Here is a 25,482-nt window from a genome sequence, read left to right on the forward strand (position 1 = left end):
TCATCACTTCCTCTACTTCCTGTTCTGTTTGAACAGAAACCTCATTCGCAGAACATGGGTTTTCCTATAAACTTCTTTTTGAAGGTTGTTTCTTTTCTAGCATCCAGCACTTGTTTCATAAGACTAGCAGGTCAACATTTACAGAGTTTCCCATTCCTACTTTAAAACTTTATCAATTTATTAACTATCCCACCAATTTTTTTTTTTTTTTTGAGACGGAGTCTTGCTTTGTTGCCCAGGCTGGAGTGCAGTGGCCTGATCTCAGCTCACCGCAGCCTTCCCCTCCCAGATTCAAGCAATTCTTCTGCCTCAGCCTCCCGAGTAGCTGGGACTACAGGCGCGTGTCACCATGCCCAGCTAATTTTTGTATTTTTAGTAGAGACAGGGTTTCACTATGTTGGCCAGGCTGGTCTCGAACTCCTGATCTCGTGATCTGCCCACCTCGGCCTCCCAAAGTTCTGGGATTACAGGCGTGAGCCACCACACCCGGTTATCCCACCTATTTTGGAGCTCACAGAATTCTATGCCACTTTCTTTGTCTTAATCAACTTACTTGATAGTCACTTTCCTGTTTTCATAAATTATAAGCCCTATGAGAGCTGCATCTTGAGCAACTAGGCTGCCATATAGCAAGGGTTCAATAAGTATTTGTTGAACTAATAAATGAAGGACTTTGGTCCCTGCCTCAAAACTTTCTTTCTACTTCCAGTTTTCACTTTTCCCCTCATGGATATACCTGTATTAGTTTTCTATTGCTGCTATAACAGATGACCACAAAGTTGGTGGCTTAAAACAACACAAATTTATTATACAGTTCTGTAGGTAAGAGGTCTGAAATGGGTCTTACTGGGCTAAAGTCAAGGTGTTGGCAGAGCCAGATTCCCTTCAGACACTCTAGGGGAGAAACTTTCCTTGCCTTTTCTACCTGTGGAGATTATCTGTTTTCCTTGGCTCATGGGCCTCTTCCATCTTCAAAGCCAGCAGTGGCCAGTCAGGTATTTCATGTTGCATCACTGACTCTCCCACACCCCTCTTTTACTTATAATGACCCTTGTGATAACATTGGGCCAATCAGATAATCAAGGATAATCTCCCCATCTCAAAGTAGGTGGTTAGTGCCTCAGTTCCAGCTGCAACCTGAATTCCTCCTTGCTATGTAACAAAACATAGTCATAGACTCCAGGGACTGGGACAAGGAGATCTCTGGTGGGGCATTATCCTATCAACCACAGTCCCGATCTAATACTTTTGCTACATAGTTCCTTATCTTCTCTATTCCAATTAATTTACCTCTATTCCACTTTAGTCATTCATGGCCACACTTTGGACTTTTCCATTACTCAAAACTGCCACAATTCTGAAACCATAAACTTCAGAATTTTATATTCTGATCACAATTTCCAGTCCTTCTATGTTTTGGGAAAGTAAATAAAGGTTTTTTTTTTTGTTGTTTTTTTTTTTTGTTTGTTTTTTTTTGAGACGGAGTCTCGCGCTGTGTCACCCAGGCTGGTTTATTTACTAGGTAAAGTAGTATGAACTTGATCTGAACAAAGTGGGAAGTCATTGTAGAGTTTCATCATGGAAAAAAAATGGTCAAAGCCAAGGACGCCAGCCTTTAAATATGGGAATGTTGAATTAGTCATATGTCTTATGTGCTAATCTTTTTTTCCCTTAATCTGATTATTATTAGAAAAATGAAGAGGGAAAGCATGGACCCTTAGGAGATAATGAAGAGATGACCAGAGTATCTACTGACAAAAGACAGGTAAATTTTTGTGATTTCACATATATGTATGCTCATAATGACAAAGTAAAAGGAATAGTATAAAGTAGAATAAAAGTGCCTCCATTTCTGCTTTCAAGGGAGTTTTTAAAATACTCTTCTAAAAATGGTCTGTATATTTACAAGACTATATGTCACTCCTTTTAAAAAAAAAAAAAAAAATTACAGGTAGGATTATTCTGTGCTATGTCCTACATCTTGCTTTAAAAAAAAAAAAAAAAAAAAAAAAAAAAATTTTTTATTTTTTTTCCATTTTTTTTTTTAAAAAAAAAAAAAAAAAAAAAAAAAAAAACTCTTGAGAGTTCATATAGATGTGTTAAGAAATACTCTCCCTTAGTTCTCTCACACTTCCACACACCTTGCTGGGTATACCAAGAATGCAAGTCCCTAACCTTGCATTTACTTTACCTAGTAAATAAACCCAGAGTTTTACCTGGGTCATTTCTCAGAGTTGTGTTTGCAGTGATCAGCCCTGAAGGTTGAGGTAATGTCTTCCCCCAGGACAAAGAGCAAACTTTCTTACTTTCTGCTGTGAAATAGTAGGACCCTCAAGCTCAGTGTTCCTTTCCTATAACACTACCCACCCTGTGTCCAGGCAGCTATCTGTGCCCATCTGTATTACCCATCATGGGGCTTGAGGGCAGGGAAACAGAAATGGTGCTCATACTGACTGCTGTGCTGCAAATAATAAAGTTCATTGTTTCTAACCCAGAAGTTTCATGTTTTCTGCTAATATCTATGAAACAGTAATAGGTTAACTTATTAGTTGGTAAGTAGGGTAAAATCAAAGTGCAGACCTGAAAGATGAACCTTGTTCTTTTTAATATTGTATAGTATTTCCTTGTTACTTTATTCTTTTGAGTTTTCCAGAGGTTCCAATTCATTGGGTGCAGAGTGGAGACTAAGCATGTATGTTTTGAAGAGTTACCTTGATAAATATTCCTAGAGATTTCCTAATTCATTCTGAGTGAGCCCAGTAGAAATATAGAAATAATTTGTCTCAGAATATTTACATGTTTTCATATTAAGAAAGGCCAAGGGGAAAAAATAGTGAATCACCATTTAAGTCAATGTACTAGTCCATATACAAAACATATACAAAACAGACTGTCCCCTTTTGCCCATGTTTTAGTGTAAAACTCTGTGACATAGATGACTTGCCAAAATGTTAGCGAAGTGAAGGAAAACCAAATTCAGAGCAGTGATTCACTGAAAAGATTCAGTCCTCTGGGATTTGCAGTAAATGGAAGTGCCGAAATGGAATGCAACTTGAGCTTTTATTTGTTTTGTTGAGTTTCAGATGGAAAAATCTTTGTCTCAAACTTGATATTTTGGCCTTACCTAAATGCAAAATGAAAAAAAATGTATTTTCTAAGGTGAAAAGGACTCTAGACAAAAAAGTGATAAAGTCGACCCAAAAGGTGGTTCTAATAACAAATAAGTTGATGAGTATGCTTCTCACTTAATAGGAACAATTTTTTTTTTTATGTTTTTTTCTGGCTTTATTTCTGTCTGCTTAACTAGGAAAATCTAAAGCTGAAATCATTCCCTTGCTGCCACTTCCACTGGTCATGTTGATTCAATTTAACAACAGGAGCTCTGTCAAGATCTTTTGATGAGGCAACATTACTTCTTTTCCACGATGATACTGGCCAGGCATGGTGGCTCACGCCTGTAATCCCAGCACTTTGGGAGGCCGAGGCGGGTGGATCACAAGGTCCAGAGATCGAGACCATTCTGGCTAACACGGTGAAACCCCGTCTCTACTAAAAGTACAAAAAATTAGCCAGGCGTGGTAGGAGCTACTCAGCTACTGCGGAGGCTGAGGCAGGAGAACGACGTGAACCCGGGAGGCGGAGCTTGCAGTGAGCCCAGATCATGCCACTGCACTCCAGCCTGGGCGACAGAGCAAGACTCCGTCTCAAATCAATCAAACAATCAATCAATCCAGCCTGGGCGACAGAGACTCTGTCTGAAATAAATAAACAAACAAACAAACTTATTGAAAGTATTCAGAAATCAATAATAATATATACTTTGCATTTGAGGAGCATAAAACTCTAGAAATTTTGGTAGGGAGAGGAAAGTGTTCACAAATTCAAGGTCAATTTAAAGCTTATTTTAAAAGCCAATACAGATAGGATTTTCATATTTTACATACATTCCTAGGTATATATTTTGTAAAGCAGAGATTTTTGTATTCCTTTTTAAATGTCTTTCTAGTTTAGGAGATGGTTGGTTAACTCAGAAATGGAATTCCATAAAAGCTTCTCTGTTCCTTCTTTTTTAGATATTTTACAAATTTTTCTCCATAATCTCAAACATTTATACTCAAAACTGAAACTGAAAATTGACTAGTTAATATCGCTTTGGTCTGATCCTTAAAGTGATTTCAGATATGCTGCACTGGGGAATAAGTATAGGGTAAAATCCCTTTGGAAGGGGATGGGGAATAGGGACAACCTCTCCTCAGCCCAAGCTCCCCTCATGTAACAGTCAGTCCCCAGCCCAAGGATCAGGTTTACATTCCTTCAGAGGCTTTTGCTGTGAAAACAGCATAGATTATTTTGTGCCTTATGCAGAACTGACTTTTTTTTTTTTTTACCTTAGTCTGTTTTATCTGATATTGTTATACCAGCTTTGATTAATATTTGCTTAAGTTGAGACACTTTAGGTTCAATAGTAACACAAAACCTTCACTCAAAGAGATCCACTGGACGTGCTTAGAACCCCAGTCAGTCCGCAGTCTGCAGGGCTTAAATCAGGCTCAGCCAGTCCCTTCTCTGTGGAATACTGCTAAGATAGCTCACGCTCACTGCTCTGACGTCAAGTTCTCTCATCCTTTTTGACACTTGATGGTATATCTTCCTTCTTTTTGTTTTTATAACTTACCTATAGTAGGAGGTGGGACCCAACTATAGTAGTCTAGACTGCCATAGTGTTAAAAATTGATACAGCCAGTAGTTTCTAGAAAGAAATTGAGAATTATCTTTACTTTGGTCAATATCTAAAATATTTTAGAATTTAAGATGACCTCTGCTTTACCATCTGCCTTTTACCATCTGTGTGTCTTTCAGAAAGTCATGTAAACTTTCTGGGCTTTACTTATCCATGTGTAAAATCAGGGCTTTATATTCTTTATTACCATCTAGAAGCTTAATACTAAATGGTACTACACTCAGTGCTATAAGAAACAAGTCAAATTGACCTAGTTCTTGCCCTTTACTAGGTTATAATGTATCTAATCTTTCACTAGAACAAATTAATGATAATTACATGCTTAATCGTTCGATTAGTAGAGCTTAGGTTTAGAAAATTTCTGGCCTAAAGTCAACACTAAAGTTTCAGAAGCTTTTTGGATCTAATGAGAAATGTGCTTTGTACAAACTCTGTTTAGATAAAGAATTAAACAAAACTTCCATTTTATTAATAATTCAAGTATAATCCATAATGTGATTATTAGGTGTTATAACTAATAAGTTGTTATTTTATATCTTAATGTAGGTAAAGAGAACTGGTCTTGTGGTGGTGAAAAACATGAAAATTGTTGGTCTCCACTGTTCTAGTGAAGATTTACATGCCGGGCAGATTGCTCTTATTAAACATGGGTCAAGGCTGAAAAACTGTGATCTTTATTTTTCCAGAAAACCATGTTCTGCTTGTTTGAAAATGATTGTAAATGGTAAGTGCAGAAAAGGGTTTGTTGGGGATTAAGAGTATTTATCTGGGATGGGCATGGTGGTTTATGCCTGTCATCCCAGCACTTTGGGAGGACAAGGCAGGAGGATCGCCTGAGCCTAGGAGTTCAAGAATAGCCTGTGCAACGTAGGGAGACCCCATCACTACAAAAAATAAATTAGCTAGGCATGGTGGTGCATGCCTGTGGTCCCCACTACTTGAGAGACTGAGGTGGGAGGATTGCTTGAGCCCAGGAGTTCGAGGATACAGTGAGCCATGATTGCGCCACTGCACTCTAGCATGGGTGACAGAACAAGACCCTGTCTCCAAAAAAAAAGAAGAAGAAGAAGGAAAGAGCATTTGTCTGAGAGCAGTGGTGGGAACACATTTGCTAAATACCACAGAGATAATTTAGAAATATATATCTCAAAGTCAGGTGCTATGGCTCGCACCTGTAATCCCAGCTACTCAGAAGGCTGAGGCAGGAGAATTGCTCAAGCCCAGGAGTTCAAGGCTGTAGTGAGCTCTGATCGCTCCACTGCACTCCAGCCTGAGTGACAGAGCAAGACCCTGTCTCTAAAAAACAAAATAAAAAATATATAAATATATATCTGAAGACAGTTTGATACATTATAAGAGTAACATCAGAAAACATGGATTCTGGTATCATTCATGTCTACTAACCTATTAAATGACCCTCAGTGTATGAGTAGACTAATGCTAACTGCTATAACAAAACAAAATTTCAGTGGCTTAGGGTACTAGATATTTATCACTTGTATAATAGTCCAACGCATGTGTTGCTAAACAGCAGGCAGCTTTCTCCATGTGGTTGATTCCTGGGCTAGGCATCTTCTGTCTCATTGCTGTTGTCGTTTCTAGGGCTTTGAGTCCTCTGTATCCAGAGGCAGACTGAGAAAGAATGAGTAGAGAGGGTGAACCTGCTTCTTAAAACCCTGACCTGGAAGTCGCATACATTATTTCTGTTCTCATCCATTGTGAGAACTGTTGTTCCCACTGGGCAACTGTCTTTCAGTGACTACTCTACATTTTGGAAGGAGGAACACAAATTTTTAATGTATAGCCATCCATCCACACCAGGCTATTCACTAAACCTCTCTGTGCTTATGATTCTGTTTTGCACCCAGGTATATGCCAATCATTCTTTCATTTAAAAAGTATGCATCCTGTTGCATAGGCATCATGGCAGATCAAAAAACAAACAAAAAAACTAATGTGCTTCCTAATCTTTACCCTCAAGGTGTTATTTGGGGGCCAAAATAACAATTTAATATGATGCATTATCTAGTACCTTATCAGTGATACAGGTTGTAAGTGATATTTGGTCTCAGAGGAGAAATAGTGATCCCTGCAGACTGCCATATTATGAAAGGCTGAGGATTAAGCTTGATCTTAATGCATCATAGGTAGAGGAAGAGGAACACATTCCTGGTCAGGGGGAACAGTGCATATAGAGTCATCAAGTTGTAAGAAGCAAAGTTCTAGGGTCAGTATTTGAAATGGAGAATTATTCTTGGAGAATAGTGGCAGATGAATTATAATGATAGTGGAGAACTTTGAAGAACTGTAGGGCCTTTGAACTTTATCTTATGGAACAGAGTTCCTAGGCCTGTTTTGAGAAAGAGCTGTTTTTATTTACATCAAAGCCTTGAGAGTAATGATCAGATCTATGTCAAGGTCAGTGCCTTGAGCTATAAATGGCAGAACTTCTAGAAGAAATGGGTCATGTGGCTAGAAACCTCTTGGCCTGCAACAAGTGTTTTGAGCAGGTAGGTATCTGTGGTAGTGATTGGATTCTATATTCTCAACTACAGTTACCAATACGTTAAAAAAATAGGTATGAGAGTGGTGGTGGCATTTTTTTCTCCTTTTCCCAACTAACCAGGCAGATTGGACATGTGTTTTATCACTTATGTTCAACTGACCTACAGTTCCTGTTTGTAGGCAATGTGGAGACATTGAAGATTCTTGAGAAAGATGTAACATGATTGAAATTTTTGTTATTGCTGTTATTGAATTGGAACAGGGAGAGATTAGAGATTGGGAGCTTAATTAGTAGACCATTGCATTAGGCAAGGTTTAAAATAGGATTCAGATGATGACGTTGATACAGAAATGAAAGAATGTGAAAGAACCAAAACATTTGTTGGCTGATCTGTTCTAGATCAAGGGAGAAAAATGAATAAAAGATAGTTGTGCTTTGTGCTGAGCTAACTGTGCTGAAAGCAGTCTTAATAGCCTTGGAGCCACAAATTAGAGGGAAGAATAGGAGAGTGCAGTTCACTGCTTGATGTCTTAAGACATTTGATCCTGACAAGAAAGATAATGAAGTATGGAAAGTCAGGAAGGATCTACAATGGAAATGCTTGTATATTGGTGTTGGACAATATATAAGCAAAATTGCTATGTTAGATTAGGCTTATGTATTATATTTAGTTATCTTAGGAAGGGAGCATGGCTGAACCCCATGCTACAGCTAGATTACTTTAGTTAGAATTGCTGTTACCTCAGTTACAAGGCAAATGTAGCACTCTCCAAGTGTGGTCTGTGGACTCCTGATGGTCCACGAGGTCAATGTTATTTTCATAATAACACTACCTTCAGGCTGGGCATGGTGGCTCATGCCTGTAGTCCCAACATTTTGTGAGGCTGAGGTAAGTGGATTGCTTGAGCCCAGGAGTTTGAGACCAGCCAGGGCAATATGGAGAAACCCCTTATCTACTAAAAATAGAAAAATTAGCTAGGCATGGTGGTGTGTGCCTGTAGTCCCAGCTACTTGGGAGGCTGAGGTGGGAGGACCACTGGAGCCTGGGATGCGAAGGTTGCGGTGAGCTGTGATCCCGCCTCACCAATGCACTGCAGCCTGGGCCACAGAGCAAGATCCTGTCCCAGAAAGCAAAAACAAAAACACTACATTCATACTAATGGTACCAAAACAATGATAGGTAAAACTACTATTTCCGTATCTTTATTTTTATTTTATTTTTTTTTGAGAGGGAGTCTCACTCTGTTGCCCAGGCTGGAGTGCAATGGCACAATTTCAGCTCATTGCAACCCCTGCCTTTCAGGTTCAAGTGATGCCCCTGCCTCAGCCTCCTGAGTAGCTGGGATTACAAGCGCGCACCACCACGCCCAGCTAATTTTTGTATTTTTAGTAGAGACGGGGCTTCACTGTGTCGGTCAGGCTGGTCTCAAACTTCTGACTCGTGATCTGCCCACCTCCGCCTCCCAAAGTGCCAGGATTACAGGCATGAGCCACCACACCCGGCCTGTTTCCATATCATTAATCAAAACAGTCGTGCCATACCGCACTGGTAGTCATTGTACTCTTCACTGCACTCAGAGGGAAAAAAGAAAACCAGTTTTACATAAGAAAGTCCTTGATGAAACAGTAAAAACTATTAATTTTATTAAATCCCAACTTGAGTCTACATCTTTTTAATATTCTGTGTGAGGAAACAGGAGGTGGGTATAAAGTGCTTTTGCTACAGACCTAAGGTATGAAGATGGCTTTGAGGAAAACCATGTATGTGATTTATTTGAGTTGCAGACTGAATTATCTACTTTTTTAATGGAATATCATGAACTGACAGTGGTTAGACTTGGATATTTGGCAGATATTTTCTTGAAACTATAGTGAACCTGTCACTTTCAGATAAACAACTGACATTTTTTTGTTGCCAGTGATAGAATTTGAGCTATCAAGTGAAAATTAGAATTTTGGAAAACTCATATTCTCCATTATGAGCCTGACAGCATCTCACCACTTAGACTCTTTTGATGGGATTGGTGGTGATACTAATGAATGGGATTTTTTTTTTAATATTGTGGAATCAGTAAATCATTGTTTTCCGGATGACCAATGCACAATGCTACAAAATCATGCATGAGTAAAAGCATTCTAAGTGCAAGACAGACCAATGGACTTTAACCTAACAGTTCAAAAAGTTTATTGATATGGTTTCAGATTCTACATTGTAACTAACCTTTAAGAAACTATCCCTTGTCAAATTTTTATGTAGTGCCAAAGAAGAATATTCACAAGTGTCTGAAATGGCTGTTAAAATACTCCTTTTTCAACCACATGTCTATATGAGGCCAGATAATTTTCATATCCTTCAGTGAAAACAACATATTGCAACAGATTGAAAACAGAAGCAAATTTGAGCATCCAGCTGTTTTCTATTAAGCCAATTTTTTTTTTTTTTTTAACAAAGCAAGTTACTTTATTAGAATTTTAAGCAATGTATAAGTGATGGAATCATTCTAACAACGCATCTATTCACTGCTTACAATTCCAACCAATTTCAGTTCTCTGATATCTAATGACAAGAGCGGAGACCTGTTCAAGTTCCTTCCACCAGTAAGACCCACAGCTCAAAGTTGTGGGAGTGATTAACTGAGCCATAGGCCTTCACACGTTTACCACATTAAAATACCACAGTGTTTTCTTATAAGGTCAACCACCTGGGAACTAATTAACATTAGCATTAAGACTTTAAATAAACTGTTAGGCACAGGGCTAGATCAGGCATTATAAAACTTTGTGGTGCCCTATTCAAGCCACACAAATTCCCAAATATTTTAGCTTGTAACAGGTTTGTCTTTCCCTTCTTGAGACAATTATTTGGGTACTTGGTTTTGCAAATAAGGTAATTGATGATGGAAGTTTCCTAGCTGTGATGGTGCTCTAGGCAACTTCAGAGAATGAAGATAGAAATTATGCATGATTATATAACATGAAGAGTTAAATTTCTATTACACACTCAGTTTCCATTCTCTGATTTCTCTTAGCTCTCTAAACACATGTAAATCTTCTGCAGAGCTTTAAAGAGCTCTGAAAGGGAAAATACCATTCCATATATGGAATTGATAGCATAGTACAGGCCAGGGGCAGTGGCTCACACCTGCAATCCCAACATTGTGAGGCCAGTGGGAGGACCGCCTGAGGCCAGGAGCCCAAGACCAGCCTGGGCAACATAGCAAGACCCCGTCTCTACCAAAAAAAAAAAGTAGCTGGGTGTGGTGGTGCACACCTGCAATCATAGCCAATCTGGAGGCTGAAGCAGGAGGATTGATAGAGTATGGGAGTTAGAAGTTACAGTGAGCAATGATGTCACCACTGCACTCCAGCCTGGGTGACAGACTGGTCTCTATTAAAAAAAAAAAAAGGTATAGTGATACACTATTAATTCTATATATGCTAATATGAGATAGCATCCATATAAACTACTATCAAGTCTTTATGTGCCAGCTACTGTAATAAGTCTTTTCAAGTTTAACTCACTGAATTCATAATGAATTATGAGTTAGCTACCATTATTTCCCCCATTTTACAAATAGGGAAACTGAGGCTGGGAGACATTTAACTTGCTGGCAAGTTAATTTTATTTAAATTTAATAAACATTAATAAACATTATTTAAGTTACTTGCAGAACTAGTATTTGAACCTACTTAATCTGATTCTAGAGCCTGTGCCATATAAACTCTTACCCACTATGCTATGCTATTCATTAGTATCCATTTAACAATTACTACTATTGCAATAGCTGCAATTATCACTCCTATAGTACAGGGGAATCTATCAAAGAAACACTCAGCTTTCACTTATCTATTTCTGAAAACATTTTTATTAAAATATAAGGTGCATTTCACTGATCTATTTTTATAATTGTCAATTTATTTAAGTACTTTTATTATATGATGTAAGAAAAATGTTTGAAATGTCTTCTGGAATTAACCGGAACAAAATAAATGTGCAAAATTTAGAATAGAATTTTACAGAGTTCATAGGCCACCAAAGCCCATTCATGAAGCCCTTCATGAAACCATTCATGAGGCCAAAGGGCAAAACAAACCCTCCCTGAAAATCTCAATTGGGCTTTTAATATTTAAATTTAAATGTCTATACGAATTCTGCTGCTCAATTTTGTCCTTCTATTCTTCTTAATTTTCCAGTGAAACTGATAACTATTATTTTTCCTGTTGCTATTAAGCCAAATATTAAAGATATTTGTAAAAATTTAAAACAATCTCATTCTTACAGATTTTTGTTTTGGAAAATATTTTTTTCATAAAGCAAATGTTATTTATATTAATGTATAACAGATTATTGTTATTTTTAATGAATTAATAATTTTAAATTTTGTTTTAATTTTCAAATATGATAAATATCAGTAGATATATTTCACATAAATAAAAGCTCTTTGTGGTCCTCAATAATTTGTAAGAGTGTTAAGGAATCCTGAGATCAAAAAAATTTGAGAAACTGTGCTTTAGCATTTGCCACTAATACACAAATGTCTGTCTAAAGAGGATTTTCCCCCCTTCTTAAATCAGGATTACTGGGAGCAACTAAGATGCCTAGATGAAAGGTTTACCATCACTGCTGGTTAGGAAATGGATTATGAGAATTCGAACAGAGGGAAGGTGAAATGCTACCAGAGGAAACACTCTGATATGAGGTTTGAGACCTTCAAAATTGCTTTGCAGCATAAGCCACAGTGAGTCAGGAGTACCAGGGAGTGGATAGAATGTTCATTTGTTTAACTTAGACTTTTTAGTTCATCAATTATTTTGAAGGGTAGAACATTCTGTGGGCTCTCTTTCTATTTGCTTCTGGGTACAATCACAAAAAAAGTCTCTCCTAGCTGAAATTACATGCAGTAATAGCAAAGGGGTCTCTTCGTTGTAAACTGTTCATTAATTGAATTTGTGTACTTAACTATGTATAAGGCATCTCATCGTTCTATTTCAAATATAAATTAAAATATTTTTTTCACGTTTGTTATCCTGTTATGTTTTCTCTTTTACAAATTGTCTGTTCATATCTTTTTGTCTCTCTTTAGGCCTTATTCTTGTCAATTCATATGTGCTCTAATGAATTGAAATATTTTCTGTATATTAAACATTACTAACCTTTCCTTTGTCACACTGATTGAAAAATGACGTTTAGTTTGTTGTTTTGTCTTTAATTTTGTGAGCTTTAGAAAGTTAATATTGCCCTTCAAGCACCATCCCAACATCACATAAGAATTTTTTCATGTTATAAATTCTTTGTGGACATTTTTGATAACTGTTTTATTATGAGAAGGACCATAATTAATTCAGACATTCCCCTATTTTGGTCATTTAGGTTTTTGGGTTTTGGTTTTTTGTTTAACATTTTTGCTTGCTATTTTAAAGAATGCTGTGCATGCATGAGATTTCTTCTCTATATTTAGAATATTTTCCTAGAATGGATTCTCAGAAGAATTCTCAGTCTGTGGACAGGAACATTTTTAATGCATGGAAGAAGTATTTATTCCAGATAGAAAACTCTAGGCAATATTAGTTGTTCCCTGTAACATTTAAAAAAACAGCCATGGCACCATGGAGGACTCTTTGAGTATATAGTTTTAGCGCTGGGCTTTGGGATCACACTTCACAACACCAGTAATTCCACAAATGCATTCCCAGGAGCTGTGTTAGAAGCTGGGTAACTTTTTCTTGAAAAGGCCAGATAATAAATATTTTAGACTTTGCAGGCCATGTGGTGTCCATCACAGCTACTCAACTCTGTCACGCGAAAGCACCCAAAGACTATATAAGTGAATGGGTGTGTGTGTCTGTGTTTCAGTAAAGGTTTATTTATGGACACTGAAATTTGAATTTCCTACAGTTTGATGTGTCACAAAATGTTCTTTTGATTTGTCCAATATTTTAAAATGTAAAACCCATTCTTAACCTGTGAGCTGTACATAGACTGGCAGTGGACTGGATTTGGCCTGTGGGTGGTAGTTTGCCAACCTTCAGGCTATATAATAGGTGACTTGGTAATAGACATTTATTATATTGAGGGTTCTAGATATACTGCAATGATAGGGTGGATTTTATCATGAAAACCCTGAATTCAGTATGTATCTCATAATTACCTTTCATATTTTGTATTTCAGCTGGAGTTAACCGAATTTCATATTGGCCTGCTGATCCAGAAATAAGTTTGCTTACGGAGGCTTCTAGTTCTGAAGATGCAAAGTTAGATGCCAAAGCAGTGGAAAGATTGAAGTCAAACAGTCGGGCCCATGTGTGTGTCTTACTTCAACCTTTGGTGTGTTATATGGTGCAGTTTGTAGAGGAGACCTCTTACAAATGTGACTTTATTCAAAAAATTACAAAAACATTGCCGGATGCTAACACTGACTTTTATTATGAATGTAAACAAGAAAGAATAAAAGAATATGAAATGTTATTTTTGGTTTCAAATGAAGAAATGCATAAGCAAATACTGATGACTATAGGTTTGGAGAACCTGTGTGAAAATCCATACTTTAGCAATCTAAGGCAAAACATGAAAGACCTTATCCTACTTTTGGCCACAGTAGCTTCCAGTGTGCCGAACTTTAAACACTTCGGATTTTACTGTAGCAATCCAGAACAGATTAATGAAATTCACAATCAAAGTTTGCCACAGGAAATTGCAAGGCACTGCATGGTTCAGGCCAGGTTATTGGCATATCGAACTGGTGAGTTACATAGATCGTAAATTGGGGCTGATTGGTTGGGTTGTATTTGTCTCTGAAGTGTTCGTCTCATTTATAGTAGAGTTCATTTACTCAGTTACTAAAGTTTTGCTGTTCATACAGTATAGAGAAGTTAGTGAGTCCCTTAGGTAGACAACTCTTTCTCCCAGCAGTTTTGGGATTCCTTGTGGCTTTATATTCAGTACCACATTTCTACATCAGGGCCTCATTAATCTAGGCCCTTCTTTCTGCTTCTTGCTTTTATGATTTCACTGTTCCTTGAGCCCTCCACTAAAGGTAGGACAAGAAGAGAAAGGAGAGGCCCAGTGCAGTGGTTCATGCCTGTAATTGCAACACTTTAGGAGGCTGAGACATGAGGATCGCTTGAGCTCAGGAGTTCAAGACCAGCGTGGGCAACATAGCACAACCTCGACTCTAACAAAAAATACAAAAAAAATTAGCTGGGCATTGTTGTGTGTGGTGGTGCATGCCTGTAGTCCCAGCTGCTTGGGAAGCTAAAGCAGGAAGATTGCTTGAGCCCAGTAGTTTGGGGTTGTAGTGAGCTACAATAGCACCACTGTACTCCAGCTCCAGAGACAGAGCAAGACTCTGTCTCCAAAAAAAGAAAAAGGAGAAAACCAAAATTACTCATTTTGTTAACTCTTCAATATTTTGATGTACTGAATACTTAACAAAAAGTTTTAAAAATCTTTAACATTAATTCAAAATAACTAATAGAATCAAGGTAAAGGAATGGTGATTATTGCAGATTCTTCCAGTTGCTGGTATGTCTTCAATCAGCAAGTTGAGAAATCAAACATTTTTACTGTATTCTATTAAGTTGTATATTTGGAAAAGGAAAATATTACTTGGAATTTTTCTTTGCTATGGTAAAAGACGGCATCTGTATTTCCAAACATGGAACAATATTTTCACATCTTACCTGATGTAAGATTTCTCAACGTAGACTCATGATCACTTTTTAAAATGCATCTTTGAAATAAAGGGGAAAAACATAGGCAGGAGGAGCAGTAGAGTAAGATTTGTTTGGGGAGAGTACTGCAGTAGGATTTAAAAATTATCCCAAGAAAGAAGAGAAAGTCATCAGAAAGGGTCTCTACAGATGCTGCTGGTCTGCAGTAGTCAACAGGAGGGAGGTTCTCAGCTGGCAGCAAATCAGAATCACCATTGAAACATTATAAAAAGTACAGATGCTCAAACCCCAACCCAGACCTATTAAACCAAGTCCCTAACCAAATATGGCCAAAGTCTATGTTTCTAGAAGTTCTGCAAGGTGTTCTGATGTTCAGCAGAGTTAATAATTGCTCAATTCTTATTAAAGATTTTGATTCTGTAGGCACACATTATATGACCCCAAACAATTGCATTGTGTAAAAGTCTGGTTTCATGTAATTATCTTCTATTGTGGGTTATATATTTGTTTCTTTGCCAACTCCAGCTTTGTAAAGAATTTTTCTGTAAACCATTCAAAAAGACAGAAAACATAAATGGGAACAGCTGTTGTAGCTATAATTCGCTAATTACCCTTCACTAATTAGAATTCAGCAGAACCCTGCCTGTGTTCCAGAGTAAGAGGGAGATGTGAATCTGCTGTTGTTTTACTGGATCTTAGTACCTCTTGCTTCTATACAACACCTTATCATACCAGCTATGATTCCAGTGTTTAAAGATGCAGTATGTATACATTTGCATTTATATTCTTTATTACTCTACTGTATAGTTATATTTTATATTAAATATATCCACTATTGTGCAGAATTTTGTACATAAAGCCCTGCTTATGCACTTGATGGGCAATTTAAAAGATTTTTCAAGGTTAATTGTTGGTGATTTTTTTGTTGTTGTTTACATGGAACTCAAATCCTGAATAGGGTGCAACTCCTCTGTCACTCACCGTACTCCACTGTGCACTCTTCCAGGGAAGAAACCATGTCGTAATCATTTTTGCCTTAGCACTAAACACAATGTGTGTTGAATGGATAAAACAAATCTTTTCATCCAAAGATAAAGGGTCCACAATCCCTTATGCAAAATTTTTGGAGCCAGATGAAAAGGAATTCAGAATTTTTCAGATTTTATTTTATTTTATTGAGACAGGGTTTTACTCTGTTGCCCAGGCTGAGTGCAGTGGCACTCATGGCTCACTACAGCCCTCAACCTCTCAGCCTCAAGCAATCCTCCCACATCGGCCTCCTGAGTAGCTTGTACTACAGGTGAACACCACCATGTCCAGCCACCTTTTTATTTTTTGTAGAGATGTCTCACTGTGTTGCCCAGACTGGTCTCAAACTCCTTGGTGTAAGCAATCTTCCTGCCTCAACCTCCCAAAGTTCTGGGATTACAGGCATGAGCCACCATACCCAATCCAGATTTTTAAAAGGTAATATGGTACATATACTGTTATATAGAACTCCCAATGGGGTCTGGGACAGTACCCTGTAATCACATTAATGCATACAGAGTGAAAAAAGTAGGAATATTTTCTCTCAGCAGAATAATTGAGGGCTATAAATAACTCAGTTTGGGTCAGATTTGACCACAAAGTAAGTGCATCAAACTTCAAAAAAACTTGATGTAAGAGATTTCAAATCAGGGACTCTGGACCTGTAATTCTTCCTTGATGATAAATAATAACAATGACAGTTTATGGAACACCTACTATGTGTCAAGCACTGAGCTTGGTGATTTATATATGTATCTCATTTAACATTGAGGGTACTTCAGTAAGGTGGATATCCCTATGATACAGTGTGCTTCCAATTAAGCTTTAAATTTCGCATTATTCAGTTTGGTTTGATGACCTCATTTCTCCCTAATTAATAGATGAAGATACCATTTCATTTAAAAATGTACATTTGATTAAAATGAATTCCAAAACCTCTAACAACAGAGTTCTAAAATGAATTGAAAGTAGTTGCTTATAATTGCTTTTTGAATGATGAATAAAGAAGATCCATAGAAAAGTATGTTACTAGCCAGGTGCGGCGACTCCCTCCTGTAATACCAGCACTGAGAGACTGAGGCAGGAGGACTGCTTGAGGCCAGGAGTTCCAAAAGTATGTTTCTAGAATACCTGGAGGTAGCAAAAAAGTGGAAAGAATGTGTTTAGACTCTTGTGGGAAAAAGAGCAGGAGGAAGGCATCACGTCTTACCTGTCTGGTTTAAGTACTGAGTTGTGATCTCTTCATGTCTTGCTTTCTCATCAGATTAGGTGTTTTCCAAAGCTAAGGGTTACGCTTTCCTCCTGGACCACAGTGCTGATGATGAGAGTAGGCTGGAGTAATCAAAAAAGTTAACTTTTAAAACAGAACTCAGTGGTTCTCAGATATGAGTATGCCTGAGAATCAAGGTGGAGCTCAGGAGAAATGCAGATTCCTAAGTCTTACCTGCCTCTCTCAGAGAGGTTGATTTAGGGGACTTCCATGGAAGCCAGGAGTTGCCTCTTTTTTTTTTTTTTTTTTTAATTTTAAAAACAAGCATCCAGTAATTTTGATGCAAGAGGTCTGCGGAGCACCTTGGACACTGACATGACCACAGGATAGGGAGCTGAAATAACCACACTTGTGTTCTAGAACAATAAGTTCCCCTCTGATTTTCAGTGATCAAAGAGCCCCAGGAATTTGACTCAGTGATCATAAGTTGACCTTTCCTTCAAAGTTGTACAGAGAAAACCCTATGAATGACTAGATCATAGGGAGCAATTTCTGTAAAAATTATAGACATGAAAAGATTTTTGAGAAATTACCTCATCTGTCACCAGCCTGGGTACTGGGTGACATCAAATCTGTTTTATATGGATGAAAATTTATTCCTATTTTAAAAGACAAGTAGTAAAGAATGTTCTGTTGATGTAACCAACCTTAGCTAGGCAGTGGAGCTGCATGCTGATGGAAAAATCACATTTTTGTTTCCCTTCTAACAAGGTTTAGTCTGTCCCCAGGCTGAAACAGAAAAAGTGGCTTCTGTGACTAAGAAACATAACATTAAAAACATGCAGTGTTGATGGTAGAAAAGGGGGCTCTTAATAGGGAGAATTTTTATTCTGGTTTTGTTTTTTCATTTTAGATTTATGCATAAATAAAACTTTAAAGATTTTGGTTTTGCAGGCAAATATAATCTTATGTTTATAACTTCTGCCACTTACCTTACAAATGAGCATAAAGCCATTGATTTGTATTCTTGCCCACTCATGTTAAACTCTGAAGGTCTAGGAAGGAACCCAATTTTGTTTACATCAAAATCCCTTTTCCCTCTACTCTATAGAAGGAAGTCATCCCCTGCACTCTGCCGTTCAGCTTCGTTCATTTCCTTCAGAGCACAGCACATAAAGTACTGTTTGTTTCCTTGTTGCTGTTCTCCTTCACCATCCAACTGTAAGTCGTATGAGGAAGGGACTACAGTTTCCCTCACCACTGCATCCTAAGTTCTCACAGTACTTGGAACATAAGAGGCATTCAATAAATGGAAATTTTTGTCAAGGATTTCTTTCTTTTTTTTTTTTTTTTGAGATGGAGCCCTTCTCTGTCCCCCAGGCTGGAGTGAAGTGGTACGATCTTGACTCACTGCAACCTCCGCCTCCCAGGTTTAAGCAACTCTCCTGCCTCAGCCTCCCAAGTAGCTGCGATTACAGGCATGCACCACCACACCTGGCTAATTTTTGTATTTTTAGGAGAGACGGGGTTTCACTATGTTGGCCAGGCTGTGTCAAGGAATTCTTTATGTCATGGTGCAAGGTGGAGGAAAGGCCAAGCAAGTTGGATCCGGAGGGCTAAGTTTTAGTATATTTCTTTGCCTGTTTCTGCATCTAGAAATGGAAATTTTATCTGCTTTACCTTTAGGGTAAAAATGAGATCATGAATAAACATGTTTAACATAAATTATACAAATGCCTTGTGGTATAATTTTGAAAACCAGAGCTTGCATGAATTTGAGATGGGAAATTTTATTAGAGTATCATAACTGTTTTAAAGTTAACCTTTTAATAAGACATTCATTCTAGTTTTTAATGCAATTGTGGCACAAATTTTCTTTGTACCTTTACTGGAAAGTAGGTATTTAAAAATGTTATCATTGGAGGGATTCACTTTTAGGAAACTGTAGGGTGAAACCGCAGTTTCAGTTAATCCTCCCCAAAATGAAAATGCCCTAGGGTAAGTTCACAGATAATTGTTATTTTCTATGTGTAAATGTGCCACTTAACTTAACTACCTTAGTCCCTTATTAAGATTTTGATAAATACTATGGTTTTCCTAATTAGTGTAATTTGTCTTAGAAATTTGAAACTCAACATTGTATAGAAGGAAAAAGTAAATCCTTAATATGTAGAATTTCTATTTTTTTAAAATTTTCTGTTTCAGATTAATGGTTTTAAGAAGTACAGCTTTACTTCTGCAAAGGTTTTGGTTCTACAGGGAAATTATAATCTTATGTTTGTTTATAACTTCTGCTATTTGATTTAGAAATGGGCAAGATGTCATTAACTTGCATTCTTTTTGCCTCAAGGTAAACTGAAAGTCAGGGAAAGGACAACATTTTGTTTAAATCAGAATTCTCTTCATGTACTTTCTAGCAACAGATATATAGATAGATCCATAAAGATTTATTTATGTTTGTATGAGAAGTTTGAACTTTTTTCTTAGTAAGAACATTTTCATAAGATATATTTTCCATGATTAGAGTATAAATAATACTGAGAAAAGACAAATTTGGTTGTTGTGAACAGTTATTACACAAAATCCATTAGTTCTGAAACCGTTATTCAATTTTATCATCTATCAGAAGTAGTCGTTTAGAAACCGGCTTGTTAATGGAGAATCAATGAAGTTGCACTTAGTCCTGGCTACAGCTTTGAGGGAACTGACTGTGGACACTGCCATTTAGTGGCCTCCACATACGTATGTGTGACTGAGTTGGTAGTGACTCTCTCTAGTTATTTGGTACCTAGCTCCCATATTCCATACTTAAAAGTGTTTAATACTTTTCTGTAATTAGTGAAGATATCAAGGATTGCTGCTACATTTATGATGTTTTGATACTAGTTTTTATTATTTTTGGAAAAATATATTTCTAAAACTAACATCATAATTTGTACTGAATTAAATGCCATATATCTTTCAGAGGATCATAAAACAGGAGTTGGGGCAGTCATTTGGGCAGAAGGGAAATCTGTAAGTATGAAAACAATTCTTTAAATATTTAACCTGGATTTTGTTTAAACATAGTTCAGTCTTCGGTACCTTACAGGTTATTGACCATTAAGATTAATGTTTTTGTAATGGTGCATTTATGAAGATCTATAAAGATTTGCTCATTCCCTCAACAATTTTCTAGATGGACGCATTCATTCAGCAAACATTTGTTAAACATTCTCTACAGGTTAGGCACTGTGCCACAGTGAACATTGGGGATTAAAGATCACATTTTATGGCCTCATAGTTTAGTGATGGAGACGTAGAAGTAAAAAATAACTGATATGTAAGTGTAATTATAACTGATATCATGAGAACATAGAGGAGGAACCTTTGCTTGGAAAAATGAGTAAATACTCGGTGAATATTATTAATGTTAATAATATTAATATTCTTGAAGAATAAGATAATTTCATCAGACAGAGCAAGTCAATAGGACCAGGAAGATAACATGCATATTCTTTTTTTTTTTTTTTTTGAGACAGAGTCCCCCTCTGTCACCCAGGTTGGAGTGCAGTGGTGCAATCTTGGCTCACTGCAACCTCTGCCTCCTGGGTTCAAGTGATTCTTATGCCTCAGCCTCTTGAATAGCTGGGACTACAGGCATGTACCTACCACCACTTTTGCCATGTTGACCAGGCTGGTCTTGAACTCCTGGCCTCAAGCAGTCCACCCTCCTCTGCCTCCCAAAGTGCTGGGATTACAGGTGTGAGCCACCATGCCTGCCCTGAATATTCTTAATATTAATAATGTTAATGTTCTTGAAGATTAGGAGGATATAATCAGACAGAACAAGTTAATGGGACCAGGAGAATAACACACAGAGATTGCGGTGAGAGAGAGAATATGGGAAAATGCATTTGATTTGGCACATAGAGTAAGCAACAAATTGGACTGGACCATGAAGAACCCTATATCCCATGTAAAGATTTTGGACTTTATCCTGGCAGTGACATACTATAGAACAGCACTAACCAGTAGAGAGAAAAGGCAAGCCTCAAACTGAATTTTAAATTTTTAGGAGCCATATATATATATTTTTTGAGATGGAGTCTCGCTCTGTCGCCAGGCTGGAGTGCAGTGGCGCAGTCTTGGCTCACTGCAACCTCTGCTTCCTGGGTTCAAGCAAATCTCCTGTCTCAGCCTCCCAAGTAGCTGGGACTACAGGCACGCGCCACCACGCCCAGCTAATTTTTGTATTTTTAGTAGAGATGGAGTTTCACCATGTTTTCTGGAATGGTCTCAATCTCTTGACTTCGTAATGCATCTGCCTTGGCCTCCCATAGTGCTGGAATTACAGGTGTGAGCCACCTTGCCTGGCTGGAGCCATATTTTTAAAAGGAAAACAGATGAATTAATTTTAAGAAAATATTTAATCATGTAATCAATAAAAATTACTAATGAAATATTCTGCATGTAAAAAATATTAAATCTTCAAAATTCTATGTGTATTTTACACCTGCAGCACCTCTCAATCTAGACTAACCACATGTGACTAGTGGCGACTGTATTGGACAGTGCAGTCCAAGAATATTGTAAGTGGAGAAATGATTTGATCAGATTTGTATTATAAATGAATGAAGTAGGGCTAGACAGGAAATAGGGAGATTAATAAAAGAGAGATGAGGACTTGGAGTTGTGGGGATGGGTTAGGAGGCTAGAATCAAGAGATATTTAGTAACTATATAGCTGACTGAAAGGTGAGCCTACATTTTGCCTCAAGGACTTCACAGAAAGTAACCTATTTGCTTTGATGCTTCACAAACTCCTCAAGTTCAACTCATCCAGTATCTTCCCTGCTAACCTTCTCCCTCGCTAGTGGTCACCATCTCATCTGTTACTGTACACATATGATCACCTACCACAATGGATTCCACCTTCAAAATACCTCTTGACTCTACTTACCTCTACCCCAACTGTTAACTCCTACTAGAACACTAGGCTCCTCAGACAGAAATTCCATAGCACTCTGTACAACTTGTCTGTGACATTCATCACAGTTAAAGTTATCTGTCCAATTTCTTACCCTCCCCAGACTAGAAGGCTCATGAGGGTAAGGACTCTCTGTCTTGTTTACAGTTGTATTCCAGCACCTAGCATAGGTCTAGCCAGTGGTTGGAACTCTCATTTGTGTGTACATGAATGCTCGGCAGCCTTTTGGCTTAACATCTGGTTCTTAAAAATTTTGTGGAGAATGTCAGTTTCTAGTTATCTCTAGAGCAGGCCAGCAGGCAGCACGGTGAAATGGAAAGACACATGGCTTAGAGTCAAGTAACCTGGGCTTGAATTCTGACTATGTTACTTACTCATTTTGTGACCCTAGATAATTAGTCATTCTTGTCCTCAGTTTCCTTATCTGTAAACAGTAATATTAATAGTATCACTCTTTAGGTTGTTTCAAGAATTGATCAAATGAAATGATGCATATAAAACTCAGTATGGCTGGGCGCAGTGGCTCATGCCTGTAATCCCAGCACTTTGGGAGGCTGGGGTGGGAGGATTGCTTGAGCTCAGGAGTCCAAGACAATCCTGGGCATCATGGTGAGACCTCATCACTACAAAAAATGAAAAAATTAGCCAGGCATAGTGACATGCACCTGTGGTCCCAGCTACTTGGGAGGCTGAGGTGAGAGGATGACTTGAGCCCAGGAAGTCAAACCTGGGTGACAGAGCGAGACCCTGTCTCTAAATAAATAAATAAATAAATAAATAAATCAGCATGATGTTTGACATTTAGTAAATGTTCAAACAGATTTATTAATGAGATAATATTTTGTTTGCAGGCTTTTGTTTGCCTACTATTACATGATTTTTATGAAGCTGCTACAGTAATGAGTCTGTTGGTATTATCATGAGTAATTATAACATATTGAAATTTATGAGGTTTATAGTATATTCCAAACTATTACACACACAATATTGATAAAATATTTCATTCTAATAATTGATAAAGCATTGATATTAACTACTATTTCTCTTTAAAAGAGAAGAAAGCCATTGAAGAAGTTCTATAATAATATGCATATAATAGAGGTTCAATAAATACTGAAGATGAAAATGCATTTTTTATTTTCCAACTAAATCACAATAGCACATTTTTAGCCCAACAACAGAAGTTTTCTCTTTAAAGTATTTAAAAGTTTTCGACTTGCTAACCAGTAGCATGGCACAGAGCACATAAGAAATTAACAATCACAGCCAGGCGCGGTGGCTCATGCCTGTAATCCCAGCACTTTGGGAGGCCGAGGAGGGTGGATCACCTGAGGTCGCGAGTTCGAAACCAGCCTGACCAACATGGAAAAACCCTGTCTCTACTAAAAAATACAAAAAAATTAGCCGAGCTTACTGGCGCATGCCTGTAATCTCAGCTACTTGGGAGGCTGAGGGAGGAGAATCGCTTGAACCTGGGAGGCGGAGATTGCTGTGAGCCAAGATCGCGCCATTGTCCTCTAGCCTAGGCAACAAGAGTGAAACTCCGTCTCAAAAGAAAAAAAAACAAATTAACCATCACTTGTTGAGTCCCTGCTATGTACAGAACACTCGAACATGTTGAAGGGATAGAAAAGAAATACAAAACATGGTTTCTGCTCTCCAGGATCTTATAATTTATTTGGGAAGTAATATCTGCATCAAATGAAATAATTTGTGAGTTAAGTAAGATAGTATTTAATTAATTGCAAAAAACAAGGACTTCCTTAGGATTATAGATTAGAGAAGTGGTCAGCTTTCTTGGAATTTTGCTTTGACAAGATCACACTGCAGTAGGAGGATCTGATATTATATTTTTTGATAGTTTACTGTAGAAAATTGAATGAATATTCATTATACAAAGTATGAGGGCAAGCTTCAAAAATACATTGCAAAGTGCCTTTTCAGAACGTTGAAACTAACCGTTGGTTTGCTCACTCTCGTAGAGAAGTTGTGATGGAACAGGTGCCATGTACTTCGTAGGATGTGGTTACAATGCTTTTCCTGTTGGATCTGAGTATGCTGACTTCCCACACATGGATGACAAGCAGAAAGACAGAGAAATACGGAAATTCAGATACATCATACATGCGGAACAGAATGCTTTGACATTTAGGTATGAAATCCTTCTTGGTGTACTTTTCTTTAAAATGTAGCAAGTGTTGGTTGAAATTAATTTTCTTATAATTGCAATTTATTTCCTTTTTCAAATTCCAAGAAAGTTTCCTTTCAGAAGTATAACTTTGGTAAGGCTTGGTCCTGCCAGACCTAAAGCTATAACCTGAACTGAGGTTAACGCCTCTGCAGGCCTTCCCATTTGTTGAGCATATCTTTTTTTCCCTTCCCTCTCTCCAGTATGAAACTGCTTGAAGTTTATCCTTTGGGATCTTGCTCAGACTCTCATATTTCTGGATGTTAAGAGCTCCTTTGTCTTCTAAATCTGGAGCACACATTTATTAATACAGTTACACACCACATAAAGACATTTTGAGCAACGATGGACTACATGCACAATGTGTTCCCATAAGATTATAACAGAGCTGAAAAATTCCTGTTATTGAGTGAAGTAGCCATTGTAACATCACACGTTACCTTTTTTATGTTTAGATACACAAATACCATTGTGTTACAACGGCCTGCAGTATTCAGAATAGGACTTTATAATGAACCAAATTGCTTTAAAAGAACTTTTGTTAACGATTATAGCTGTCAATTTACATCATTGTCACAAACACTTCTCAGCCTTTACCATTAAGGTTAAGGGATGAAAAAACTGTAAGACACGGCTCCTGTCCTTGGAGAGCTTCTAATGCAGTAGGGGATATGAGATAGCATCCACCTCATGCTGTGGATTCTGTAGGAGAGGCAAATGTAAAGTGCTGCGGACATTCTGTTGCTGCTATGGACAAATGGGAGAGTGCAAGGGAAAGATTTGAGGGAAGAACTGGCATCTGAACTGAGCTTAAAGGATTCCTAGACTGGGGCAAATGGAAGGGAAGGGAAGACCATTCTTGCTTCTAGCATAAGCAATGGTCTGGAAGTAGGAAAATCTGTGGTATGTTTAGGAGCATGAATATTCCAGTTAGGTTGGAATGTGGACACAAGGGAAATGCAGCTCACAAGGACAGGCTGGGACTGGACTCAAGAGGACTTTGAGTTTATGCTTCATTTGGTAGGCAGTGGAGAAATGGAATGGCATTGACAGAGCCACACTCTGTAGATTATGTAGGTAGTATTGTTTGAACAGACTAGATGCAGAGAATTCTGTTGCCCTAGTCCAGGTGAATGTAAGTAACAGTCTCAACAAGGAAGATGGATATG

At 37.7% G+C, this 25,482-nt stretch overlaps 1 protein-coding gene across 2 annotated transcripts in view; it reads left to right on the forward strand.

Annotated features, from left to right (window-relative positions):
• CDADC1 (cytidine and dCMP deaminase domain containing 1) overlaps window positions 1-25,482 on the forward strand; it is a 46,229-nt gene that overhangs the window by 6,312 nt on the left and 14,435 nt on the right. For both annotated transcript variants that reach the window (XM_025364279.1, XM_025364280.1), the window contains exons 3-7: window positions 1,691-1,765; window positions 5,288-5,465; window positions 13,418-13,987; window positions 20,123-20,172; window positions 24,108-24,277. In XM_025364279.1, coding sequence (XP_025220064.1) covers window positions 1,691-1,765; window positions 5,288-5,465; window positions 13,418-13,987; window positions 20,123-20,172; window positions 24,108-24,277 — 1,043 coding nt within the window. The remainder of the gene's footprint in view (window positions 1-1,690; window positions 1,766-5,287; window positions 5,466-13,417; window positions 13,988-20,122; window positions 20,173-24,107; window positions 24,278-25,482) is intronic.

Source organism: Theropithecus gelada, chromosome 17 (assembly GCF_003255815.1).
Source record: "Theropithecus gelada isolate Dixy chromosome 17, Tgel_1.0, whole genome shotgun sequence".
Classification (NCBI taxonomy): domain Eukaryota; kingdom Metazoa; phylum Chordata; class Mammalia; order Primates; family Cercopithecidae; genus Theropithecus; species Theropithecus gelada.